General features: G+C 50.7%; 4 protein-coding genes across 4 annotated transcripts; 3 read left to right on the forward strand and 1 right to left on the reverse strand.

The window, feature by feature from the left end:
• Positions 1–1,385: 1,385 nt before the first annotated feature.
• On the forward strand, positions 1,386–7,041 carry HOO65_020132 (Inositol hexakisphosphate and diphosphoinositol-pentakisphosphate kinase; the record flags this gene model as incomplete). The annotated part of the gene is made up of 4 exons (XM_071006254.1): positions 1,386–2,646; positions 2,702–2,723; positions 2,806–6,420; positions 6,486–7,041. The coding sequence occupies 4 exons, from the start codon at positions 1,386–1,388 to the stop codon at positions 7,039–7,041; spliced, it is 5,454 nt and encodes a 1,817-aa protein (XP_070860770.1).
• Positions 7,042–12,243: 5,202 nt separating this feature from the next.
• HOO65_020133 (putative histidinol-phosphatase) lies at positions 12,244–13,264 on the forward strand (the record flags this gene model as incomplete). Its single annotated transcript, XM_071006929.1, has 2 exons — positions 12,244–12,309; positions 12,485–13,264. 2 exons carry the CDS (start codon positions 12,244–12,246, stop codon positions 13,262–13,264), a joined length of 846 nt encoding a protein of 281 aa, XP_070860771.1.
• Positions 13,265–13,425: 161 nt separating this feature from the next.
• HOO65_020134 (Histone deacetylase HOS3) lies at positions 13,426–16,515 on the reverse strand (the record flags this gene model as incomplete). The annotated part of the gene is made up of 1 exon (XM_070999999.1): positions 13,426–16,515. The coding sequence occupies one exon, from the start codon at positions 16,513–16,515 to the stop codon at positions 13,426–13,428; it is 3,090 nt and encodes a 1,029-aa protein (XP_070860772.1).
• Positions 16,516–18,163: 1,648 nt separating this feature from the next.
• HOO65_020135 (ATP-binding cassette transporter abc4) lies at positions 18,164–22,909 on the forward strand (the record flags this gene model as incomplete). The annotated part of the gene is made up of 3 exons (XM_071006273.1): positions 18,164–18,294; positions 18,422–22,139; positions 22,199–22,909. 3 exons carry the CDS (start codon positions 18,164–18,166, stop codon positions 22,907–22,909), a joined length of 4,560 nt encoding a protein of 1,519 aa, XP_070860773.1.
• Between the last annotated feature and the right edge of the window lie 317 nt (positions 22,910–23,226).

Genomic DNA, 23,226 nt, shown 5'->3' on the forward strand with positions numbered 1-23,226 from the left:
GTCTTGCGCTCCCAATAAAGAAGGTGGGGCTGCCGATAAGGCGATAAGACGAATCCTTGCCTGGTGTGGCGTAATGGCGTTTTCAAGTGGAGCTTGCGGCGCTTGCATTCTCAACGACATGTACACACAAAAGCAGAAACAGGGCACGAGACACCTGGCCGTCTATGGACGACAACCCCCTCCGTAGATTTTGGTTGCACTGCATGGCAAAGTTGCTAGGGAAAATTGAGAGACTTGACGATTGTGGCCGAAGAGAGAGGGGCTCTTAATGCTGAGCGCAAGAAATCTAAGACAAGACAAGTTGTGGTGTAATCCAAGTCAAGATTCTAGTGAATCGGTGGTTGTCAATGGTCTGCAACGTTTAACAATGAGCTCACATGCTTGCCAAGGGATGTGGAAGGATGTGAAAGCAGGAGGCGAAAATAAGCTTTGTGTCTTTAAAATTTGATTCTCATGGACGAATGGACGAAGACCATAGGATGCAAATTCTTGATCTGGCTGTCCTACTGTAATTACCACACCAGCCATATCATAGGGCGTTTCGAACGGCAATGATAATGTAGATGGCTAGGCCACAACACACAGAATAAAATCCGCAAACCAAAATCTCTTGCTCTTCGCAAGCTCGTTGGACTTTAGTAAAGCGGAGTGTGACAATACAGCGCGTCCCAGCTGCAGCATCCCGGAGTCCTACCCCACAGCATAGAGTAGGCGAATCCCCCAATAACTCAGTCCTCACACCGCTAGAGGCTAAGATGGGCCAGGTTTCGGGTTTAGCTTGTTTCTGGCCTTTTATCCCCCCGAATCTAGCTAAATCGGTCTGGTGTCGAGAAAAAAAATTAGTAAAGCCTGTGAGGTGAGGCAAGCTAAAACTAAGGCTGATGGGGCAAAGCTCATGCCATGGCCGCCCTTTCATATTCTTGCTCCCTCCCGTTGAATTCTCCCTCCTTTTTCATAGTAACATATTCAGTCCTCTTCTTCTATTTCTTTTCCATTGACCCCCGAAATTGGCTTCTCTTGGTCATCCTATCCACAGGAATTAATCGACCGACGATCACCCATCGCGGGAATCAACGTGGCACACCCACAATCGCAGTTTTAACCATAGTGATAAGTGGCAAGTCCAAACTCACACAACACGACTCACACAAAGCAGCTGCCACTCCCACGTGTAACTGCCACTGTCGTTACAACCTATGTCTGACTACAGCTAATAAAGCGAAAATTTTAACCATCGAAAAGTTGTGACCAAGCGCTCCAACCGCCGCCGTCAATAAGCTGCCTCTAATATTTTCGTTATATCTTCGCTTCCTCGCTTACATAAGCCGAGCAGCCGCTCTTCGCGATATCTGGCCAGCCAACTAGCCGCCTGGCCTCACGTTTCAATGGAGGAAGGTTCGCATCCGCAAAACCAGCAGCTACCCGCTTTCGTGGGAGGCAGCGCCGCAGCAGAGCGACCAACAGGAGGAAGCAGCTTAGAAGGAGCGATCATCCCAGGACAAGAAACAGCGAGCCAGGGTGGGAAGGAACCCCAGCTGCAGCACCCAATGGAGCACCAAAAGGAAACTGCCGAACCTGAAATGGAGCCTGAAATGGAGTCAGAAACCGAGACTGAGAATGAGCTAGATCACTTTGAAGACGCAAAAGAGTCATTGCCCGATACAGACAATCAAAGTCTACTTCCCGACATTACTGCCGCTGCTGCTGAACCTGCTGTGTTTTTGGATGAGGCAGGAATCAAGAAAACGGAGGGCGAAGACTTTTCATCTGCCCCTCACTTCAATACCGCCTCGTTTGCTGCAGCTTCATCGCCTGTTTCTCCTATTGCTACTGTCGACTCCGCTATTTTCGATCCTGCCACCTCCGGTGCTGTTGCCTCCGGTACCTCCGCTTCTGCTGCTGTTGGCTCATCATCTCTTGCTAATTCCGTCTCGATTGACCAACAGCAATCGCCATTGTCTCTGCCATTATCTTCTGGAATTCTAACCAGTATCGATAAAACCACGGTCTCCCCCTCATTGGCCCCAGCAGCCATTGATCCTACCCCGTTGGGTACTATCAACGCCACCAGTGCTAATACCAGCTTGCAGCCTCCGCCGCTAACCCCCCCACTAGTTTCCGCCATGCCTGAGCCTTCCGATGCTCCGCCGGCCTCTCGCGCTTCACTGTCCGAGTTTTCCACTAAGCGCGCATCAATCTCGTCCATCTACTCGCTAGCTTCAGCCCGGGGCATCCCTAGTTCTGCAGCCTCTGCCAACGGCTCCGAATCGGGAATTAGAACGGCCCCGCCCGGAACTAGCGCTGCTGCAATCACTGCTCAGAACCATATTGCTGGCCATGACGCTGTTGGGAAGCGCGCTTCTAACCAAAGACTCGAGATCAACATTCGTCAGCCGGGCTCTGGCCGGGAACGCAGCCGCGCTAATCGCCGCTTTAGTGCAAGCACTAGTGCGAGCAGCCATAGCCCTAGCAGTGACCGGCCGCACCAAAAGGAGGAGTTGAAACCCGCCGCTTGGGGCACTATTGGTGTCTGTGCTTTGGACGTTAAGGCCCGGAGCAAGCCTAGTCGCAATATTCTTAATCGGCTGATTTCGAATCGCGAGTTTGATATCATTGTTTTTGGGGACAAAACTATTCTTGACGAGGGTTTGTATTTCCCTGCTCCCATCGATGATGTGCGCACGCTAATTGCTAGACATAGACGTTGAAAACTGGCCGCTATGGTAAGCTTTGTTTCCTCTCAGTTGGGAGTGTTTGTATCGCCACAACCCTAAATCATCTTCTAACTAAGTCCCCTTACTACAGCGATTATCTTATTTGCTTCTATTCTGATGGCTTTCCCCTGGATAAAGCAATTGCCTATGTTAAGCTTCGAAAGCCATTCTGCGTCAATGATGTCCCTATGCAAAAGCTCTTATGGGATCGCCGGCTTTGCCTTCAGCTTCTTAATAAAATTGGCGTGCCCACCCCTTCTCGCGTTGAAGTTACCCGCGATGGGGGCGGCACAATTTTGACCCCTGAACTCCGCAAGCAGATAAAAGAAACCTCAGGAATAGTCATCGAACCCATGGAATCTGAGCCGACCCCACCTCCGACCAGTGTTGAGCTTATTGATAATGGCGATGCTATCAGCGTCGATGGCACTGTTTTGTACAAGCCGTTTGTTGAGAAGCCAACAAGTGGAGAGGATCATAACATCATCATATACTACCACAGCTCCGTTGGAGGCGGTGCCCGAAAGCTGTTTCGTAAAATCGGCAATAAAAGCTCCGAGTATATCCCCGGACTCAACACCCCGAGAGCTATCACCGAACCATACAGTAGCTACATCTACGAAAGGTTCACCAAGGTTGACAATGCTGAGGATGTTAAAGCTTATACCGTTGGCCCTACCTATTGCCACGCTGAAACCCGCAAGTCGCCCGTTGTTGATGGCATTGTCCGCCGTAACACCCACGGCAAGGAAATCCGCTACGTCACGCCTCTTACCAGCGAGGAAAAAGAAATGGCCAGCAAGATTTCACGCATTTTTGGCCAGAGGGTCTGTGGGTTCGATTTGCTTCGTGCTTCTGGTAAGAGCTTTGTCATTGATGTCAATGGCTGGAGTTTTGTCAAGGATAATGACGACTACTACGACCATTGCTCTACCATCATGAAGGAACTGTTCATCAAGGAACGCATTCGCAGAGCTGGCTCTATTTCTGCCATCTCATCTGACCCTAGCGCAAGAAGTCGCGGCTACAGTATCAGTGGGAGGGATCGAGACTCTGCTGTGGCTTCTAGCGATCATGCTGGTAGTATTGCCTCTGGCGAAAAGTCCAGCTCGCAATCTGAGTCTATCCATCGCAGCGGCTCCATGTCTGCCACAGTTGCAGATTCCTCAGCATCTATCAAGTCTGTCAAGGGCGTTAGCATAGACGAGACTAGAGCGCCATCTGTCTGCCATTCTGCCATCTCTTCCCATGCCGAAGGTGAGTGCGTAGATGGAGAGACTACTGAAGATACAACTCTACCTCCTGCTGCGCCTGTTAAAAGTCCCTGGAAGCTTAAGGGCATGGTTTCGGTTATCCGCCATGCTGATCGTACGCCCAAGCAAAAATACAAATTTACATTCCACACAGAGCCCTTCATTGATCTTCTCAAGGGCCACCAGGAAGAGGTTCTTCTTATTGGAGAAGCAGCACTCTCCAGTGTGCGCCATGCTGTAGACCGTGCCATGGCGCAGGGCATTGAAGATCAAGCTAAACTAAAACTCTTGCAGACTGTCTTGATTAAAAAGGGACCTTGGCCAGGAACTAAGGTTCAAATCAAGCCCATGTTCCGCAAAAAGAAGACAGATTCAACTCCGGCTAGTCCTTTGCCTGAAACCCCTTCAATAATTAAAGAGGGGGTTGCCAATAATTTCGGCCCAGTACCTGCTCTTGCTGCGTCCCCTTCAAAGTCATCACCCACACTCGTGCCAGCTACAGTGGTGCGCGGTCCTGAACGCAGAACTCATCGCCAAGACTCGCTTTCTGGCGTCACTATGTCTCGTATTACCGCTGCTGAAGACGGTCTTGTGCTAGACAAGTTGCAGTTGATAGTTAAATGGGGTGGCGAGCCTACGCACTCAGCCCGCTACCAAGCACAGGAGCTTGGTTCCAACATGCACAACGATCTTGCCCTGTTAAATCGTGAGGTTCTTGATGAAGTTCATATTTACAGTAGCTCGGAGCGCCGCGTCACTACCAGTGCACAGATTTGGGCAGGTGCTTTCCTGGGTCAGCAAAAGCTTCCCGAAGGTCTTATTACTATTCGCAAAGACTTACTGGATGACTCCAATGCCGCAAAAGACGAGATGGACAAGGTCAAGAAGAAACTCAAAGGCCTCTTGCGTGAAGGAAATGAACGGCCTCCGCAGTTTGCCTGGCCTCCCAAGTTTCCCGAACCCTCAGATGTCCAAAAGCGCGTAGTTTCTCTGATGAAGTTTCACAGAAAGGTTATGCACTACAACTACGAGCGTCTCAAATCCATGAACTCTAGTAATACCAGTGGCGGCAATGGAAGCAGCACCACAGTAAATAGCCATCTCGCAAACTCTGCAGCCTCGTCTTCTGGCGCCAAGGACAATGAAGGGAGTCCATCGACTCACGGAAGCCAGTCTAGCACTCCATCCTCGACACATGGCTACTCGACACCGACATCGCAGGGCATTCCGGCTCCTGCGAATTCGACAACTAAGAATGACCAGAAGAGTGTCAATTTCCGGTGGTGTTGTGGTGAAGACGCAGATCTCTTCAAGGAGCGGTGGGAGAAGCTCTTCATTGAGTTCTGTGACAATGAAAAAGTTGACCCCAGCAAAATATCAGAATTGTATGATACCATGAAGTTTGACGCGCTCCACAATCGAACTTTCTTGGAGTGGGTATTCAAGCCCAGTCAGCAAATGCTAGAGGAGGAGTACAACATGGCATCTCTAGACAAGGAAAAGGAAACCCAGGAACAAGAGCGTGTTAGGCAGGAGAAGGAGAAGGAAAAGGTCAAGGAAAAAGAAAAGGAGGAGGAAGAAAAGCGGAACAAGGCCCAGCAGGGCGTGCGTCGTATTTTCAAACGCAACATCTTCAACAACTTACGGCACTTTGGGGAGGCAGTTCCCCCTCGCCAACCACCTCCCGAGCAGTACTTTTACATCGAGGAAGGCAACACCCAGAACAAGGCCAAAGTTGGAGCGGAGTTTGAGCCGCTGCGTGAGCTCTACCATCTCGCCAAGGTATTGTTCGATTTTATTTGTCCACAGGAATACGGGATTTCCAACGCCGAAAAGCTGGAAATTGGCTTGTTGACCTCTTTGCCTCTACTCAAAGAGATCGTTCAAGATTTAGAAGAGATGCAGGCATCCGATGACGCCAAATCGTTTTTCTACTTTACCAAGGAATCACATATCTACACGCTGCTAAATTGCATCTTAGAAGGCGGCATCGAGACTAAAATTAATCGCAGCAGCATCCCAGAACTAGACTATCTCTCACAGATTTCCTTCGAGCTGTACGAGTCAGAGATTGTGCGCAAGCAACCAAAACACGCGCCTTCACATACATCACTAGTTTCTACCACCGCAGCCGAGAGTACTGCTTCTCAACAGGGTGCCCCTTCCACCACAACCCCGGCCCCAACCGATGTCGAAGCTACGCCTTCATCTTCTACGCAGGCAGATGACGTCGCTGCAGCTACATCTGCCATGCACGAGCCAGCCGTCATGGATGAGGCGCCACAGTTTGCCTACAGCATCCGCATTTCCATAAGCCCTGGATGTCATGTGCTAGATCCGCTAGATGTGCAGCTTGATAGCAAACATTGCATCAGCTGTGCGCCACGACGCAGCTTGACGCCACACGCCGACTGGCAAGAAGTCATCAAGACACTGCGTGCCAAATTTAACCAGTAAGTACATTCAAGTTTGTTTTGCTTTTTAAAGGTGGTTAGTTTGGTTGCTAAAGAGTCTCTAGGGTTAAACTTCCCAAGTCATTCATCGCTATCAACTTGTCCGAGGCGTTTTCTCTAGGCCAGCACCATGCGTCAGGAATCAAGGCTGAAGCCGAGCCGCCTTACGGAGAGGCTGACAACCAGCACGTAGCCTCTAACGAGCAGGAAGTAAACGCAGAGGGCGCAACTACACACTCCCAGACCCCAAAGACCAAGAGTTCTAATGCCGCGACAGCTGATAAAGAACTTGTGTTTAAAGATGTACCTACTAATACAGCTATTGGCGGTTCTGTTGCTTCTGCATCTGCCGCTCCTGCCGCTGCTTCCGCATCTACTTTTACATCTACGCCTACCACAAGTGGAACTCTGACTTCATCAATGACGAAGCCACCCAAAGCCCCTGAGTCTTTGGCGTTGTCGGTGCCCCAAACCTCGCCAAATCAGCAAAGCTTTATAGACGCTGCCATTACTGCAATTAACGCATCGGGCGAGGAGCTAGGAGCCGGTGATGTCATTGCGGGTGAAGTAGACATCCACTGCCATCAATCGCGCCCCTCATCGCCGTCACCGCAAGGATAAACCTAGAATTAGGACTAAGGCTAGGGCATGGGTTGGGTTAGGCTGGGTGAGGAGTGAATGGGAGTCGGATCAGCGATGATTCGCGCTGGTGGGGGAGAATATAAATGGTGTACAGGAAGGGCATTAGAGTCAAGAGAAGGCAAAACAAGGCAAATCAGGCTGGACTAGGCCGGGGAAAATGCCGTACAATCACATGCCGCGACAATAAGGCAGGAAACAAATGGAAAGGAGGAGGGGGAACAAAGGATTGCTGTTTTCTCGGTCTGTGTTGGTCAGTCGCTAGTGTTTGTGTGGATGTGGGTGGCTTTGGGTAGCTTTGGGTTGGCTGCCAGGCTTTGTTTGGCCGGTGGTCTGGCTGAGACTCGAGAGAGATGTGACTCGTCACATAATGACAACATAGCAGTAGCATACACACATACATAGATTAGCATGAGATATAAAGGGATATGGACGTGTCGACTTGGACTTGAGCGTGAACGTGGACAATAGCATGCAATGGCATGGCACGGGGTCGCCTACTTTTGATTTCCTCCGCCGTTTCACTCACTACGTAAGCCCAAGGGGGATGTGCATCTTCGTCGTGCGCTTTGTGTGCAATTTTGCAAGCAAAGTGGTAGCGCCTGGACTGTCTGGACTCTAAGCTGCCTGTCTTGTCCAAGCTGAGTGCAACGGCCAATGCGATCTACGGACGGTACATCTGCATATGTATATTACATGCGAGTGGGGGGCACGCTAGCCATAGTAAGGCCATAGCTGGCTGGGGTGTTGCATATTTGCACATACCCTCCTGACCTACAGAAGCATAGACACAAGAAAAGAGCGGGACAGGGTTATGTATGATGCAGTAAATCACAGATCACAGAAGCTATGATGACGGAGGTGGGTAGCTCGGGCGTCAGTACGGCCGATACAGTGAGACAGGAAGAGGTAAGAAGGAAGAAAGGGGGTAGGGGGGGGGGAAGCTTTTCGAGCCAATGGAGCGGCGAAGCGGAGGGCTAGTAGCTGTGAGCCGAAATGGCCTGGCCGGAGACTATAGCAGTCAGTGTAGCCAATGCGACTTTAGAGAGTGACAAAGAGGGGAAGAAGGGAGGCGGGGAGGAGAGGCGAAAGAGAGACAGAAGCAGCCGTGTCATCTGTCTATTCACCCCCCTCTCTGGCCAATATAGCCTGCAGCACTGAGAGGGGGAGACCAGTAAATGCAACAGAAGCAAAAGGAAGAAAATGGAGAGAAAGCCAAAGAGGGGGGACGATATGGCCATAAAAGGAAGCCCCAAGCGAGAGAAGTTGGTGATGTCAGAAGAGTGCAATACAATACAATACGCATGTACTTGCTAAGCAGGTGCTTTGGCCGGGGGGGGGGGGTACCTGTATGGCTTATATGAATAGCATGCTTATGCTGCTTACAAGCATAACGAGCCGAGCCGGCGGTTTGCTTGCTTGCTTTGTTTTATTTGTTTTTTTCTTGCATTACTATGCTGTACTGTGCTTTTGTGCCAGGAAGTTTGTTTTTGTCTCTTTGTCTCTTTGTCTCTCTGTATCCTCCTTCATTCCCCTCTGGTTTGCTTGCACATGCATGTAGGTGCTTCTACCATTCATGCATAACTGCATAGCCAGCAAGCAGGCAAGCCAAGAAGGAAAGCAGGGGAAAAAGGACGGAAAAAATAGAAGAAATTAAAAAATTAAAAAAAAATTAAAAAAAGAAAATTAAAAAAAAAGAGATAATAAAATAAAATAATGATAAAATAAAATTAAAAATTAAAAAATAAAAAAGTGCCTTTCTGTCCAGTTCTGCCTCCCCTCCCTGCCCGCCCTGCACATCTGCCTAGCCACCCGTTGTTTGCCTATTCTCTATAATCCCTATTGTTTTTATTCCCGTCTTGCTTTGCAAACAGGAATGCTGTTGGACAGGAGAATCTTTTATGCAATCAGTCAGTTTGGTGCGTGAATGGCGCAGAGCCACAGAGGAGTAGAAGGCCAAGCCGCTACATAACGTCAAAGGAGACCAATCCACGCAGAAAAGCACAGCAGAGTTGTTTCCGCTTCTAAGGCCTGCGTCACCGATCATCCGTCCGCTCAGCAAGCTACCTTCTTTTAATGTGTGCTTGCTTGTAAGTGCGTGCTTGTGACGGCATTCATGTGTACCTCGAGCACTTTGGACTGTTTGTACCTTTTTGTTTGGACATCATGAGCCTAATCGGGAAATAGTCAATGGCCTGAGCAAGAGAGATCCGAGCATTGGAGGGAAGGCAGACCAGTTAGACAGCCAGTCGGGTTAGACAGCCAGTCGGGGAGGGGAGTGGGGGGGGGGGATTGGGGTGAAGGAGAGAATCTTGTGACTTGGGTGTCTTGCTTTCGTCTTTCTGCTTCTCTATCTCTCGCTCTCGCTCTCGCTATCTCTCTGCCTGCTTAGCTGTCTCGCTCTCCGGCTGCCCATCCTCCCCCTTCCCCCCTTCCTCCCTTTGACACACCCCCTCACCTCTCTCTCCGTTCTTTGCACTGCACAGCTTGGAGGAGGGGAGGAGCAAGAAGAAAAGCCGGCCTTTAACAAACTTGTCAGACAGCAATAATAGCGACAACAACAACAGCGAACCGAGAACAGTTTCTCTTCGCCTTCCAGCTGGCCAAACTGAAGCTGGCTGGAACTTGTACTTAAAGGGCGCTTAGAAGCCACTCTGCTCTCTGCTTCTTCCTGCTCTCTCTGCTGCTGCCTTGCCTCAATCCAAGCCCTATCTCTTTGCCTCCCCCTCTTTTGTTTTGCACGCGCTTGTCTGCCTGATTCATACATATTTGCTCTCCCTTTGTTTGTGAGCTTGGTCTTCTTTCTCTGTCTTGCGAATAACATGGCATATCGCTAACCCTATTTACCGTCCAGTGCTTAACCCTTATTCACTCTTGATCGATTCCCATCCTAACAAAGCCCCCCCGGTAGCAAAGCGTCACCTTGGTGTGCATTTTCTAGGGCATCATTTCATTCAGAGCTTGGGTTTCCCGTCTTCCATAACAGGCGCCTAGGAGTAGCTTCTGCTAAGAGGTTAGTGCATCTTGGCCTTCTAGAAAGACTTCCTTTTGTAATGCCCGCGTTACACACGGCAAAACTAACCCTCTTCCTAGTCCTCTCTTCCCCTTGACGCGCACTCAAAGATTTTCCCTTGCAGCAAGAGAAAAAAAAGAAAACCTAAGATCCACATCTTCACAATGCACGTCCACAGCAGGCCAGATTCCGCAGACGACTTCCCCTCGGGCTATTCTTCCTCCACTCCTACACTTAGCGGATACGGTGGCCGCCTATCAGAGCCCGTGAATATGGCTGCTAGCCTCAGTCGCTGTGCCCACTCGTTCATCATGATCAAGACAGACAATTCGCTGCTGCAGTGGACCTGCAACCTGTGCCACTCTGGCCCGCACTGGATGATTTATGAGTGCCAGTACTGCAAACTGCATACCTGCCAGCCGTGCTCGGCCAAAGACGTGTGGTGAAGGCGATACAGAAAGGGCAGATCAAGAAAGTGAAGAAGATGAACAAGGTGAGCCAGGCTCATGCCAGGGGGACTATATGAGGAGTTTAGGGTTTGTGATTTACGGTGTTACAGGAAGTGCTAGTTGGGGTCTTAGGGCTATGCACAATGCATAATGCAATTGAATTTCATCCATCCAACCTGGCTCGTCTTGTGTAAGGTGCCGTAATACCATGGCCTAATACTGCAAGTTCATGTTCTTTTGCCTTGGTTCTCTTGTCTCCGCCGTAGTGGCACTTTCGGGTATTCCGCCTGGCCTGACTAGGTCTGTGCTGTTCTCTCATCGTACTATGTGACGTCATACCATATGGTAGTTTACCCTTACTGCACCTCCTGCCCTACCTCCTGCCCTCTTTCTACTTCTGCATTTCTCTGTTGCCCGTTGATCCATTGGCGGTCAGTCCTGCGCATAAGGAGCCTTCTTGCGTCTGAGCACTTGCACCTCGTCTCCCAGGGAAGCCTGAACCTCACACAGCTGGCCCACAGCTGGCTTGAGCTATCGTTTGCCTGTAAACGCTAGCCAAAAGGACGTAGCGCCTAAGCACCGGCGCCCAACGATTCCCCGTATTTACACGCCAATCGCACATTAACACAAGAAACACTCCATCAAGTTCGTCGACAGCCAGCCGGGCAACTTGTCCCATAGTGGACACTAAGCAATGTACACAGCCCGCGGTTTTCTGTCAGTGCGAGCAAGGCACGTGGGGAGTTACCACTTACGCTGGTGCTCGGCGGACTTTGGAAATGTTCATGTCAGGGCGGTTCGGCATCGCCGTCGACCACACTATTTGCGCGGAAGCTACAGATGGATGATGGATCGCTGTGCAGAAGCCGGCCAGCGATAAGGCAGAGACAATTAGGAATTGTCTAGCATCCCTCCACGTAGTCCAGCTGACCGAATAGTACGGTACAACGCTACATGGCATCTAACTTGCTACGCGGTTGAGAAGCGACAGCTCTGACGCGCACAGCTTGCATGCGGTCTCGGCAGCCATGCCAGATACCTGGCGTTGATTGCCGCTGGCGTGCACTAAGGCGGGCTAATACAGGCGCTAAATCACACACTGTAAAATTTCCCATGCAATACCCACTTGACGAGCTACCGTGGAGGTCAAGTTGCAGCTGCGGCAGATGCGCAAACCTGGCTCGAGTGAGATGTGAAGCGTCGTCTTATGTGCTGGGACATGTAGGAGAGGGCATAGAGACATGCGATGGAGAGCAATGGATATCGAATCGGTAGTGTCGAGAGATCCAATAGTTTGGTTGACGAGTCCACACTCGGGGTTGGGGAGGGCTGGGGCTTGCGCTGAGTGTCGGCCGGGATGGTCATAGGCTTAGTGCCACAAAGGGGCATGTATGATGGAATAGAGGTAAATTTGTAGAGTTGGTAGTGGCGAGTTATAGCGGTAAGGAGTCAACGCTCATTAAAATTGACTTTCGACTATACTTCTATGGTTGAGATCATGAACATGGCCGCAGCACAAGCCTAATTCGGCCGCAGTCAGAGTCTACTAGGGTCTAAAACATAAACTAGGGTTAATCGCTATTTCTTACGTTACACGGCCTGCCCCACCTGTTCAGGGCTTTATGCTATGCTTGGCTCATAACAGAGCGACTTACAAAACTGAGCTTTTAGTCAGTTTCTTATCCTATTAGTATTCTGTCATACATTTGCTTAGTCTCCAAAATGGCTTTCACTATGCACTCTCACTCGGGGCAGTTTTGCCCTGGGCATGGAAAAGACATGCTGGAGGTCATTGTGCAGCATGCCATCGGCGTTGGACTCAAGACAATGGGCCTTACAGAGCATATCCCGCGTATAAGCCCAGAGGACTTGTACCCAGAAGAGCACGAGGCATGTAGGGCCTAGTATAGCCTCATCTCGCCTTTCGTCCCGTCTGAGTTATCCCTCACTAACTGGCTCTTAGCTCCCTGAATGCTCTTCCCTAACGGGTCTTGACTCCCCACTACACGCGGCTTATCTTGCCGAGGCCCAGCGCCTCCGTGCTGTGTACCCTTCTCTCCATATTCTCATCGGGATTGAAGGCGAATGGTACCGGCCCGAGTATGCAGAACATATGCGTGCGTTACTGGCCGACCCAGCAATCGACTATTTTATTGGCAGTGTGCACCACGCACGCGGAGGGATCCCCATCGACTATGACGTAGCTAAATATGCTACAGCCGTGCAGGCTGCGGGCCATGGGTCCGAGCGGGGCTTGTATGCCACGTACTACGACGATCAGCTGGAGATGCTGCAGGCGCTCCGGCCTCGTATCGTCGGCCACTTTGATCTGATCCGCCTGTTGAGTAGCAACCCTGCACGTGATGTGCGCGCCGAGTGGCCCGAGGTTTGGGAGCGCATGTTACGCAATCTGCGCTTTGTCGTTGAGTTGGGCGCCTGGTTAGAGTGCAATACTAGCGCACTGCGGAAGGGCCTTTCTGAGCCGTATCCCACGCGTCAGGTGGCTGAGGAGTACTTGAAAATGGGCGGCCGGTTTACGTTTTCCGATGATAGCCATGGAACAGCACAGGTAACGACGAATTATGCCCGCGGCTTGGATTACTTGGAGTCATTGGGTGTTACAGAGGTATGGACCTTCAAACGCACACCGCCGACAGTGGCTGGCGAGAAGGGCACGTTGGAAGATGTCAGCGTAACTCTAGCGGAGTTCCGGGCATCGTTGACACCGGGGACGCAGGAGTGAGATTCGAATGATCTAGTTTAGTGATATTGAGAGGGAAAAGCATTACAAAAAAGAAAGCGCTATGGAATTGAACCAAAGATGTACATAAATGTCTGGCGGCCCTGGCCTATGTATCACGTGGCCTACAAAGACCACTAATTCCTCCCATATCATGGCGTTCATTATGCTCTGGGCCCAGCTGAATTACCGGCTTCGGCCTCCGCACGCTGCCTTGCCTCGCGCTGCTCACGTGTAATGAGATTGATTTTGATGCGTCGCATGCCGTTCGTTATCTGATCTAGTGAATCGTCCGCAGCTTGTTTCGGGTCTATGCCTTCATTTCCAGTGGGGCTTGTAGTAGAAGGCCGCGTCGTTGCTGCTGATGAGATACTTGAGACTGAGGCCGCAACCGAGACTGCCCGCGATGGTGCACGGGACACGGCCGATAGCCGCTGGACTGGCACGGATGGGCGCGTTGCTCTCGAGGGCGCCTTGGTTGGCGCTGACTCAGCCGTAGAGGCTATGGCTGATGCAGAGGACATGGATGTGCTAGGCCGTGACTTTTTGACATTTAGGGTTGAAGGCGGCTGCGTGCGTATGGTCATACTTGTTGAGGGACGTGTAGAGATAGGGATAGGTGCAGATCCCTCACGGGTGCCGGCAGCGGAAGTTGAAGGGGGCATTGCCGACGTTGTACTAACACGACGGCTAGTTCTAGCAGCATTAGGGGGCTGGCGAGGAGATGTTAGCATGAACATGGATCGAAGATAGCTGACAAGAGGCCTTACCTTTTCAGCGGGCCCAGTGGCCGGAGCAGACGCTACTGTTCTTCTGCGGCCTGCTCTGGATGCAGGGTTTTCCTTTTCCTTGCCTTCTTTGACCTCAGCAATAGGCTTAGCCCGACGCTCACGAAGACTCATGCGCACCGGGGTTACTGGCTCCGATTTTGGCTGTTTCTCTTTGCGTGCTCTGGTAGCTTCTGCATTTAGGTCCTCATGTGTGCAGCTTTCCGTGGTGCGATCAAGCGGAATCAGTTGCTTGACTAGCTCATGTGCAGCAACCTCCCATTGTACATCCGGTGGCGGAGGGGTTTCTGGTCGTGAGTATGCAGCATTGATGGACAGGTTTGAAATGCTTCGACGAAGGCGTGGCTCGACTTTTCTAGCATTAGAGGCATGGGTAGGCGAACAGTAAGTTGGGGAGGCGTTGGCTGCTTTTGACTTTTTGGGTTCTACCACCACGGGAGACAAAAGGGTCTCGATCTTGTCCAATTCAGAGCTAGACCACCATTGGGAATCATATGAGTGTAATGAACGAAGCGCTTCTTGGGGGTCAGCAACGGTATCTGATTCATTACTAGCAAGCCCAATGCGTAGGCCCATCTCAGCGCCGAGACCTTGATAGGTCAAAGGCGGGGCGGCAGAACCCTGCAGCTGGTCGCCAGCTAAGCCGCTGAGATGGCTCAGGACGCCCGAGGCTAATGCACGGTCACTGTAACCGCCCTCCATTACGCTGATAATACGGCCATCCACTGCGTTCTCATCTTCAGCAGCAAGGCGCACAACGTCCTGCGCAATCCGGGCATAGAATTCAGTCGGGACATTGACATTGTGGCGTTGCATGCCGGCGCTTTCCCATAGACTGGCATCGAAGCCGGCGCTGATGAAGATCGCAGCCTTGGGCACAACGCCCGCTGCGGTTTGTTTTTCGGCCTGCGACTTGAGGAACTTGCGGGCTTTGTCAAGAAGTTGAAGATACTGCTCTTGGTATAGTTTCCAAAAGTCAGCCTCCGTCTTCCATGGCTGGAGATGTATGTTCCATATGTTCTGGCCATGGGCTCCATCAATGCAGATACTCGCATTCTTGACTTTTTCCTCATCACCCATTTCGCATGGGTACGAGTTGATGTCATGTAAGCTAAAGTAACCAATTTGCGATTTTTTCCAGGCTGAGGCATTCTTGTGGGCACTATTGGCACGCTTATTGTGTTGCCATGCGATAGCCTGCGATCCGTCACCGTGGTGTAGGTCAATGTCGATGATTGCAGCATGCGTCAGCCCATGGGACATGGCAGCATGCATAATGCCAACATGGACGTTGTTGATCCAGCAAAAGCCTGATGGGTAGGAAGCCGAGCAGTGATGTCCAGGAGGTCGGACGCCAACAAAGGCGCGACGTGGCGCTGCAGAGAAAACCAGATCGACAGCCTCACAAACCGCTCCTAGGGCGCCTTCAAATGCGTCTAAAGACTCGGCACATAGATAGAGATCGCCTTCGTGGAATTTTGCTGGGGAGCCGCCCCCAGCCTCAGGGTCGCGCTTGACATCCGGGCGTTGCAACTCCTTGCCTCCGAAAGCCAGTTTGGCCTCAGCGCTGTTGCACATGATCTTGAGCTCCTCCATCCACTTGATGCCGTGTACATTTGTGACTGCTGGAGCGGTAATGGGAACCTTGCGATCTGTTTTGCGCACACGAAACGGTATCCTATTTATAGAGGTAGGGTGGATGCGTGGATGCACTGGGTTATGACCGTCGGCATATCTGCCTCCTAGACGAACATAGGCCATGGCTACACCAACGGCTGCAGCCCTGACACGCTCTGGGCGCTCGACAATTGTGTTGAGGGCGTTGCGTGACGTGCGTGGGCGCGAAAAGCGGTGGCCATAACAGGCATCATTGAGAACAACCACCAGTTCAGTAGTGCGATGATCTTCGGGGCTTCCGTGGGTAGCGAGATCCGCGCGAAAGTGATCGGCTGCAATGTCTTCCGCACTGGGCGCTTCGTCAATTGTCGGCGGGGGGTGCGCATGAAGGGCCAGGGGAGAGCGGGCCATAGGCGAAAGAGCGCTAGAACCAGAACCCGAAGCACGGCGGGTTGGAGTGCCAATAGGGGTAGAACCGGAGACAGAGTGGAGCGAGGAGGTCGAGGTTCGGCGATGGAGAGTGGGGGTATTTGAGCGCGAGCCAAGTGAAGAGCTACGGCCCATTGCGGGACTATTTGAAGATTGCATTCTAGAGGATGGCGATGGGGGCGGAGGGCGAGCGGTGCCCGAGCGCAAAGAAGATGACGAAATAGAGGAGCGTAGAGTGGGCGTTCGGGGGGAGACACTAGATAAAGAAGAGCCTGTAGTGCGTACAACGAGAGTTGGAGGGCCTTGGTAGTGTGAGGAAGACGCAGAGACCGCAGTGGTTATAGTAGTAGTGGTGGCAGTCGACGTTGCAGCCAACGATGAGCGGCGCAAAGAAGATGCGGGACGCGAAGGAGGCGGCATTGTGGTTGAAGTATTGGAGGGGTCAGCTGATAAGGTATAGTCTCTCTGGTTGGTGGGTTGGTGAGTGCGATGGAGGAAAGCAAAAATGTGATGAAACGCGACAGGAGGCGCTATAATCAGGGCTTTGCGGCACTGAGCAATGCTGGTTTAGGCCACGGCATGTGAACTAAGGAGTGGAGGACGAAAATAGCGGTGACAGTGAAGATAAGACGATGGTAAGGACGAAGGGCACTAAATGATAGAAGGAGGAGGAAGAAGAGAAAGAAGATGATGACAAGAGACAAAAGAGCGAAAGGGGAAGTGAAATTATCTAGGGGATTTTTTCAACTGCGGCCTTCTCTTTGGTGCCTTGTTTTTCTTCTCCTGATTAAACTTGGCTCAAGTGCAACAATAGAAATTAGAGCGAGCCAAATAATAAAAGAAAGGGCGCCCCTGAAATAGAGCGACAGGAAATGGATAGAAAAAAGGGCAGGAAAGCCACAAATAAGAAGAAAAAAGAAAGAAGAAAATTACAAGCCAGAGTTCATGAAGCCTCAAGGGCTTGCAAATCAAGACAGCTCAATGGCTTCATTACATGTATATATTCAAATATCAGGTCTTGCCGTTTCGCATGATCTCTTTCCCGAAAGGAGAGGCCAAAAACAGGAGAACCGGCTAGCAGACAAAACAGGAAAGATCGTGTAAGTGCAACCAGCTAAACTAACAACACTCATCACAAGTAGCTCCCACTTACATGCAAAGCATTCCTCCGTAGAAGCTTTTTGTGCGATGAGCATTATATTATGGTTCAAGAACGAGCGGCGAAAGAACTAGATCTCAACTTTCGACCTTGAACTCAGCACCTTGTATCCCATTCGCCATGCCATCAGCTACAAGCGGCCAACAAGTCGGCTGGACCAGGGCCTGGGTATATATGTGCACACCTGCCTCTTCGTTGCTCCGTTCCTTTACTCCCCCGCTGTGAAACTTGACTCTTCACAAGAATGGCTAGTTCCAAGCACTAAGAAAGATTTCGTCGTTGAGACAGCTGGTCCCTTCTTTCTTTCGTGGCAAAACAGAAACAGCAGGCACAGAGATCAACTACTATAATAAGGATCCGGCTCCCTCACCAACCAGGTGGGTAGGTACACATCAGCTCTATTTGGTAAGGACTTGCCGTTGTTTGTTGGTGTTCGTTTTCGAAGCAAGAGTTACAATGACTACTACGCAGTATAACGGATCGATACGTCGCTTTATGATGGACCCAATTCTGTTATAAATTAAACTGCGGCTCGCCGTCTACCTGCTTGTCTTAATTTTATCTCCATCTTTCCGTTTGCCTTTTGTTTGTCTCGTCTTCTTTCAGCTATTGCCCATTCGGCTCCAGTGCGCCTGCCAGAAAAAAACATTAAGACAAAGGAAGTTACTTTTACATCTGTCGGTGTGTCTCTTCTCAAGTCGCTAAAGTCTATCTATCCTGCCCCCCTCCCCTCCCCACGCACATTCTATATTTTAGCGGGCATACCTTCTATAATAGCCTCTGTACCTTTTTACCTGTTTCCGTAAGCTTTTCTCTTCCTCTCCTTCTCTTTTTCTCTTCTCTTCTTCCTGTTCACCGCCCTCCAAGCAACCCTTCTTTGTTGCCAATTGCCCTCCCCTTCTCTCTGTGATGGCTTCAGACTACGCTGCGCTTGACTCTCAGCGCTTTCTGCGTGGCCTATGGGCAGTGCACGATGACGAACGACGCGTCAATGCTTCTAATCAGCCTTCATTTTCTCCTTCATATGCCTCGCAACCACAGTACGTCAATCACTAGCTTGTCCACTAGGACTCAAGCTCTAATCAAGCCCTGAGCCTCGAGTCTCTTCGTCGTCCCATCCCACACCACCCACCTCATCATCACATGGCTCATTCTGACCCTCTTTAGCATCCATTGGCTAGATTCCGCCCATAACCTTGGCTCCTCCGGTATCCTCCAGTATGGCTTAGTAGCCGTCTCAGTTATTGTCATTGCGGCAACAAGACTACATAGGCTGCTGTATTCAGGCTCTTCAGACACCCAGGACTTAGCCAAGTACCGCAAGACGAGCATCGTGCACGAGATTTCAGCACAGGCCGCTCGTGCTGCCGCCGCTGCATTTTTTATTATTAGTGCCTACGATAACAAGGACGAAATTTCCACAGCCATTGCTGCTACCTACGCATTCGGTGTCGGCATTACCCGTCTGGTTCCGAATGTCCGCTGGCAACAGACGGCTCTGCATCACGCCAATGCTGTCACCAGCCTTTTGACTATGATAGTATTGACTGCTACTTGGCTACCCTGTATCCAAACCCGCATCTCGTGTCGCCTAGATTCTCCCTCCAGTCATGGCCTCATTTGCCTAGCTGCTGCGGCTTGCGTATCCTTCATCACACCCCGTACCTGGGTTCCGCCTCCTGAGCTATTCGAGTCTCCAGCCTACACCCAAGAGTTTGCTGACAACCTGAGACCGTCGCCAGAAGAGACGTGCAGTTGGTTCAGCTATTACTGCAGCTACGATTTTATCACTCCACTCATTATCAAGGGTTGGTATGGAAGTCTGAAAAAGGACCACATCCCTCAGGTTCCGTGGTATGACGACCCGGACGTCCTGCTACCCAAGGTAAAAGCTTCGCGTGCTTGGGGCAAAGGCACCATGTGGACTGTGATTCATTATATGAAGACGGAATTGTCCCTTATGGTTCTTTGGACCATGATTTACAACTTGGCCGAACTTGTTGCCCCCTTCGGTTTGTATCATCTGCTTGCCTACATCGATGACCCATCCAAGGCCACTATCCGCCCCTGGACCTGGATCATAATCATGAGTGTCGGTCCTCTTCTGCGTTCTGTTGCTTTCCAGCAGTACGTCTTTACTTCCACTCGTCTCATCGTGCGCATTAAATCAGGGTTGACCCAAGAGCTATATCATCTGGCTTTAAACTCCATGGAAATGGAAGTCGAGGACACCGCTCTTGATGGGACTAAAAAGGTAGTCAACGCAACTGGCCGCCTTGCTACTTTGATTGCCTCTGATATCGAGGCTCTATATCGTTGCCGCGATACCATGATGGTTCTCGTCAGCCTGCCCACCGGCTCTCTAGGCGCTATGATTGGTCTTTACCTAATCGTCGGGTGGCCTGCTGTCGTTGGTATCGGTGTACTTATTGCTAGTCCTCCAATCATGGTTGTGCTTGTTCATCGCATGCTCAAATACCAGATGGTCGTACGCAAGGCCCAGGATAGCCGTATGTCCCTTGTCTCCGAGTATCTCGCTCTAATCAAAGCTATCAAGTTCTTTGCTTGGGAGGATCATGCCCTAGAAAAGATCCAAGCTGCCCGCCAGCCTGAGCAGAATGCTCTCTGGACCATTTCCATTATCGATGCCATCATGCGTCAAGTGTCGAGTCTGACGGGGTTTTTTTCGCTCTTCTCCATGTTCTGTTTGCTGACTGTTGTTGTGGGAAAGCCTCTAACTGCATCAATCGCCTTTACCACCATCACTCTGACCTTCAGCCTAAAACACAATTTGAATCGCATTGGCTACATTTCCAAGAACATCACTTCAGCTATGATTGCCGTTCGTCGTCTCGACTCTCATTTTGAAAAGAGTCGCCCTCTAGAAAAATACCCTGAGGGTCCCACCCGTCTGGTCAACGCTACCTTCCGCCGTACACCAACCGCCACTTTTAATCTGAAAAATATTTCGGTTGATTTCGTTGAAAACGGCCTGAATGTCGTCATTGGGCATAGTGGCAGTGGAAAGTCAACCCTTTTGCTTGGAATTCTGGGAGAAACCGTCAAGGAATCTGGGAGCGTCACCCGTCCCCGCAACGCTGGCTACGCTTCTCAGAGTTCTTGGCTACAAAACGCTACTATTAAGGAAAATATTCTTTTCGCTAGTCCCATGGAACAAGTCCGCTACGATCGTGTTGTTGCAGCATGTTGTCTTGAAGAAGACTTAGCTGAACTCCCTAACGGTGACAACACCGTCATTGGTGAAAATGGCACTTCTCTTTCGGGTGGTCAGCGGGCCCGTGTTGCCTTGGCTCGTGCCTTATATTCCAAGACATCACTACTTCTTCTCGACGATATTTTCTCTGCCCTAGACGCTCGTACCGCTGCATCTCTTTGGGAACGTTGCTTCTGCTCAGATATGCTAATAAGCCGTACTGTTATTCTTGTCACTCAAATACCATGGCTGGCTGAACAGGCCGATTTGGTTGTTAGCCTGGAAAACGGCAACATCAAATCTATCGAGCCCCATATTGGAGTCACGCGCCGGCCTATCTCATCATTGAAGGATCTTGGCGGCAGTAGTCCGGGATCACCATCTGAGACCGAGAGAGCCAGCGATGAGGAAGGCGCCCCTAATACTGTCAGCAAGAAGTATACACCAGCAGATGATGGCAAAGATGGGGATGAGGTTGACTCTGAACTCAGTGCTAACAAGTCCTCTGGCCGTAACTTAACATACCGCTATGTGAGATACTACCGTCATGGCGTGTTGTTCCTGTTTTGTCTTTTCTTCACTGTGCTAGCGCTAGGTCTAAGCACTGCGACTAACCTGTGGCTGGTCTTTTGGACCCGCGAAAGCGAGGATTCCATGGGCAGGCTACCGTACTATATGGGGATATTCGCCTTGTTGTCCATCATGGACTCAGTCTTCAACATGGTCTCTGCAATCTCATACAAGTTTTCTTTCTGGTTCACTGCTCGCCAGATTCATCAGGAGCTGACTCAGGCTCTACTTGGAGTATCCATGAATTGGTACAGCAACGTACCCATCGGTCGTGTTATCAATCGGTTTTCCCGTGACATTTCGTCAATGGATTCGGCGCTTCCTGGTCAACTTGAAGTGGCCATCTACCTTGCTGTTGAGATGCTCTACCAGCTTGCATCAATTAGTTCTATTATGCCTATTTTTATCGTGCCAGCTGCTATAACTTGCTGTGCTGGCATAGTTGTCGGCGAAATGTATACGCGGACAGCCGTAACTGCTCGTCGCATTGAATCGTCATCGCAATCCCCCGTCTTTTCACAATTCTCTGACACTCTAGCGGGCCTACCCATTGTGCGCGCCCAGGCGGGAATGGTCACCGAGTTTTGCCGCACACTGGCCCAAAGACTTCGCTTATGGTCATCTAGTGCCGAGGTGACCCTCAACTGCAACCGCTGGGTAGGTGTGCGTGTGGATCTTGTCACCTCATTAGTATCTCTTGGTGCAGGTGTGATCGCGCTGTGGAAGACGGGTACTGTTAGCGCCAGCTTGGTTGGCTTCTCGCTTACCAGTGCTTCTACACTAAGCGGATCAATTCTTTACTTAGTACGCTACACCAACGAGCTAGAAGTCGAACTGCAGAGTTTTGACCGCTTGTTAGAATACACGTCGTTGCCTCCAGAGACCAAGGATGACAAGCCGTATCCCGAAGAGGGCGAGTACACAGATGACCCAGCCCATGTGATTCCTCGCAACTGGCCACGTGCCGGCGATATTGAATTCCGAAACGCCACTATCCGCTATACCAAGGATGGCCAAGATATTTTAACGGATATCAGTCTAAAGTTCAAGGCTGGCGAACGTGTAGCTATTGTGGGCCGTACGGGCTCGGGGAAGAGTACAGTAAGTTATCCTAGCACCATGATTTTGATCTAAAGCCCCCTTATTAACATGGCGTACAGATCGTAGCATCTCTTTTGCGCTTCACAGAAATCGTCTCAGGCCAAATCTTGTACGATGGTGTCGACATCACCCAGGTCCCTCGTAAAAAGCTACGTGAAGCGCTTACCATCATTCCCCAAGAGGCTGTACTTTTCACGGGTACTATAAAATCAAACCTAGACCCCACGAACACTATCCCGGAAGCCAATCTGCAGAAAGCTGTAGACGCCTGCAAGACGTTGGCATCATTCCAGTCCGGTAGCCAACACATGATCGATTCCTCTCTTGATGATGAGACGACCGAAGCCGAGACAGATGACAGGGTCCTAGCCGAGGGTGATGCTGAAAAGCGCTTATCTCTTGAAACACAAGTAGCAGCCAAGGGCGAAAACTTTTCCCATGGCCAACGTCAGGTCATATCGCTCATTCGCGCTCTTGTGCGTGACAGTCAGCTAATGCTCCTTGATGAAGCCACAGCAAGCATGGACTACGAAACTGATAGGGGCATCCAGGAGGTCTTGCGGGCCGAACTTTGCGGCAGCAACCGCACTATGGTTACTATTGCGCATCGTCTACGCACAATCATTGACTACGATACCATTGTTGTTATGGGGGCTGGTCGAGTGCTAGAAAGTGGGTCGCCTAAAGAGCTATACCAGGCCGAAGGGCAGTTCTACGACATGGTGCAGCACAGTGGTGAGAAGGAGGATCTGGAGGCTATTTTGGGTTAGACAAAAGGTGAGAAAGGGAAGCCAGAAGAAGCGGTAGACTTTGGATGATTCCCGAATCAAGATGGAAAAGAGTAGTAGAGCGTGAGAAAGCCTTTGTAGATGACTTTGTAGTCTAGCGACATCCAAAAAGTATATAAGAGCGCCTATAGAAGCAACCCTAGTAACATAAACCCTCGGCACTATTGTCTTATCTCTAATAACAGTCCCACCTTTTTTTCCTTTCCGCTTGACTTGAACAAATGCGCCAGCTTCATGCCAGAAAGGGGAAGGTGCGCGTTAAAAGTGTGGGGCAGCCTTCAAACCAAAAAAAAAAAAAA

The sequence above is a fragment of the Ceratocystis lukuohia genome (assembly GCF_044167205.1).
Source record: "Ceratocystis lukuohia strain C4212 chromosome Unknown Supercontig2_pilon, whole genome shotgun sequence".
NCBI lineage: Eukaryota > Fungi > Ascomycota > Sordariomycetes > Microascales > Ceratocystidaceae > Ceratocystis > Ceratocystis lukuohia.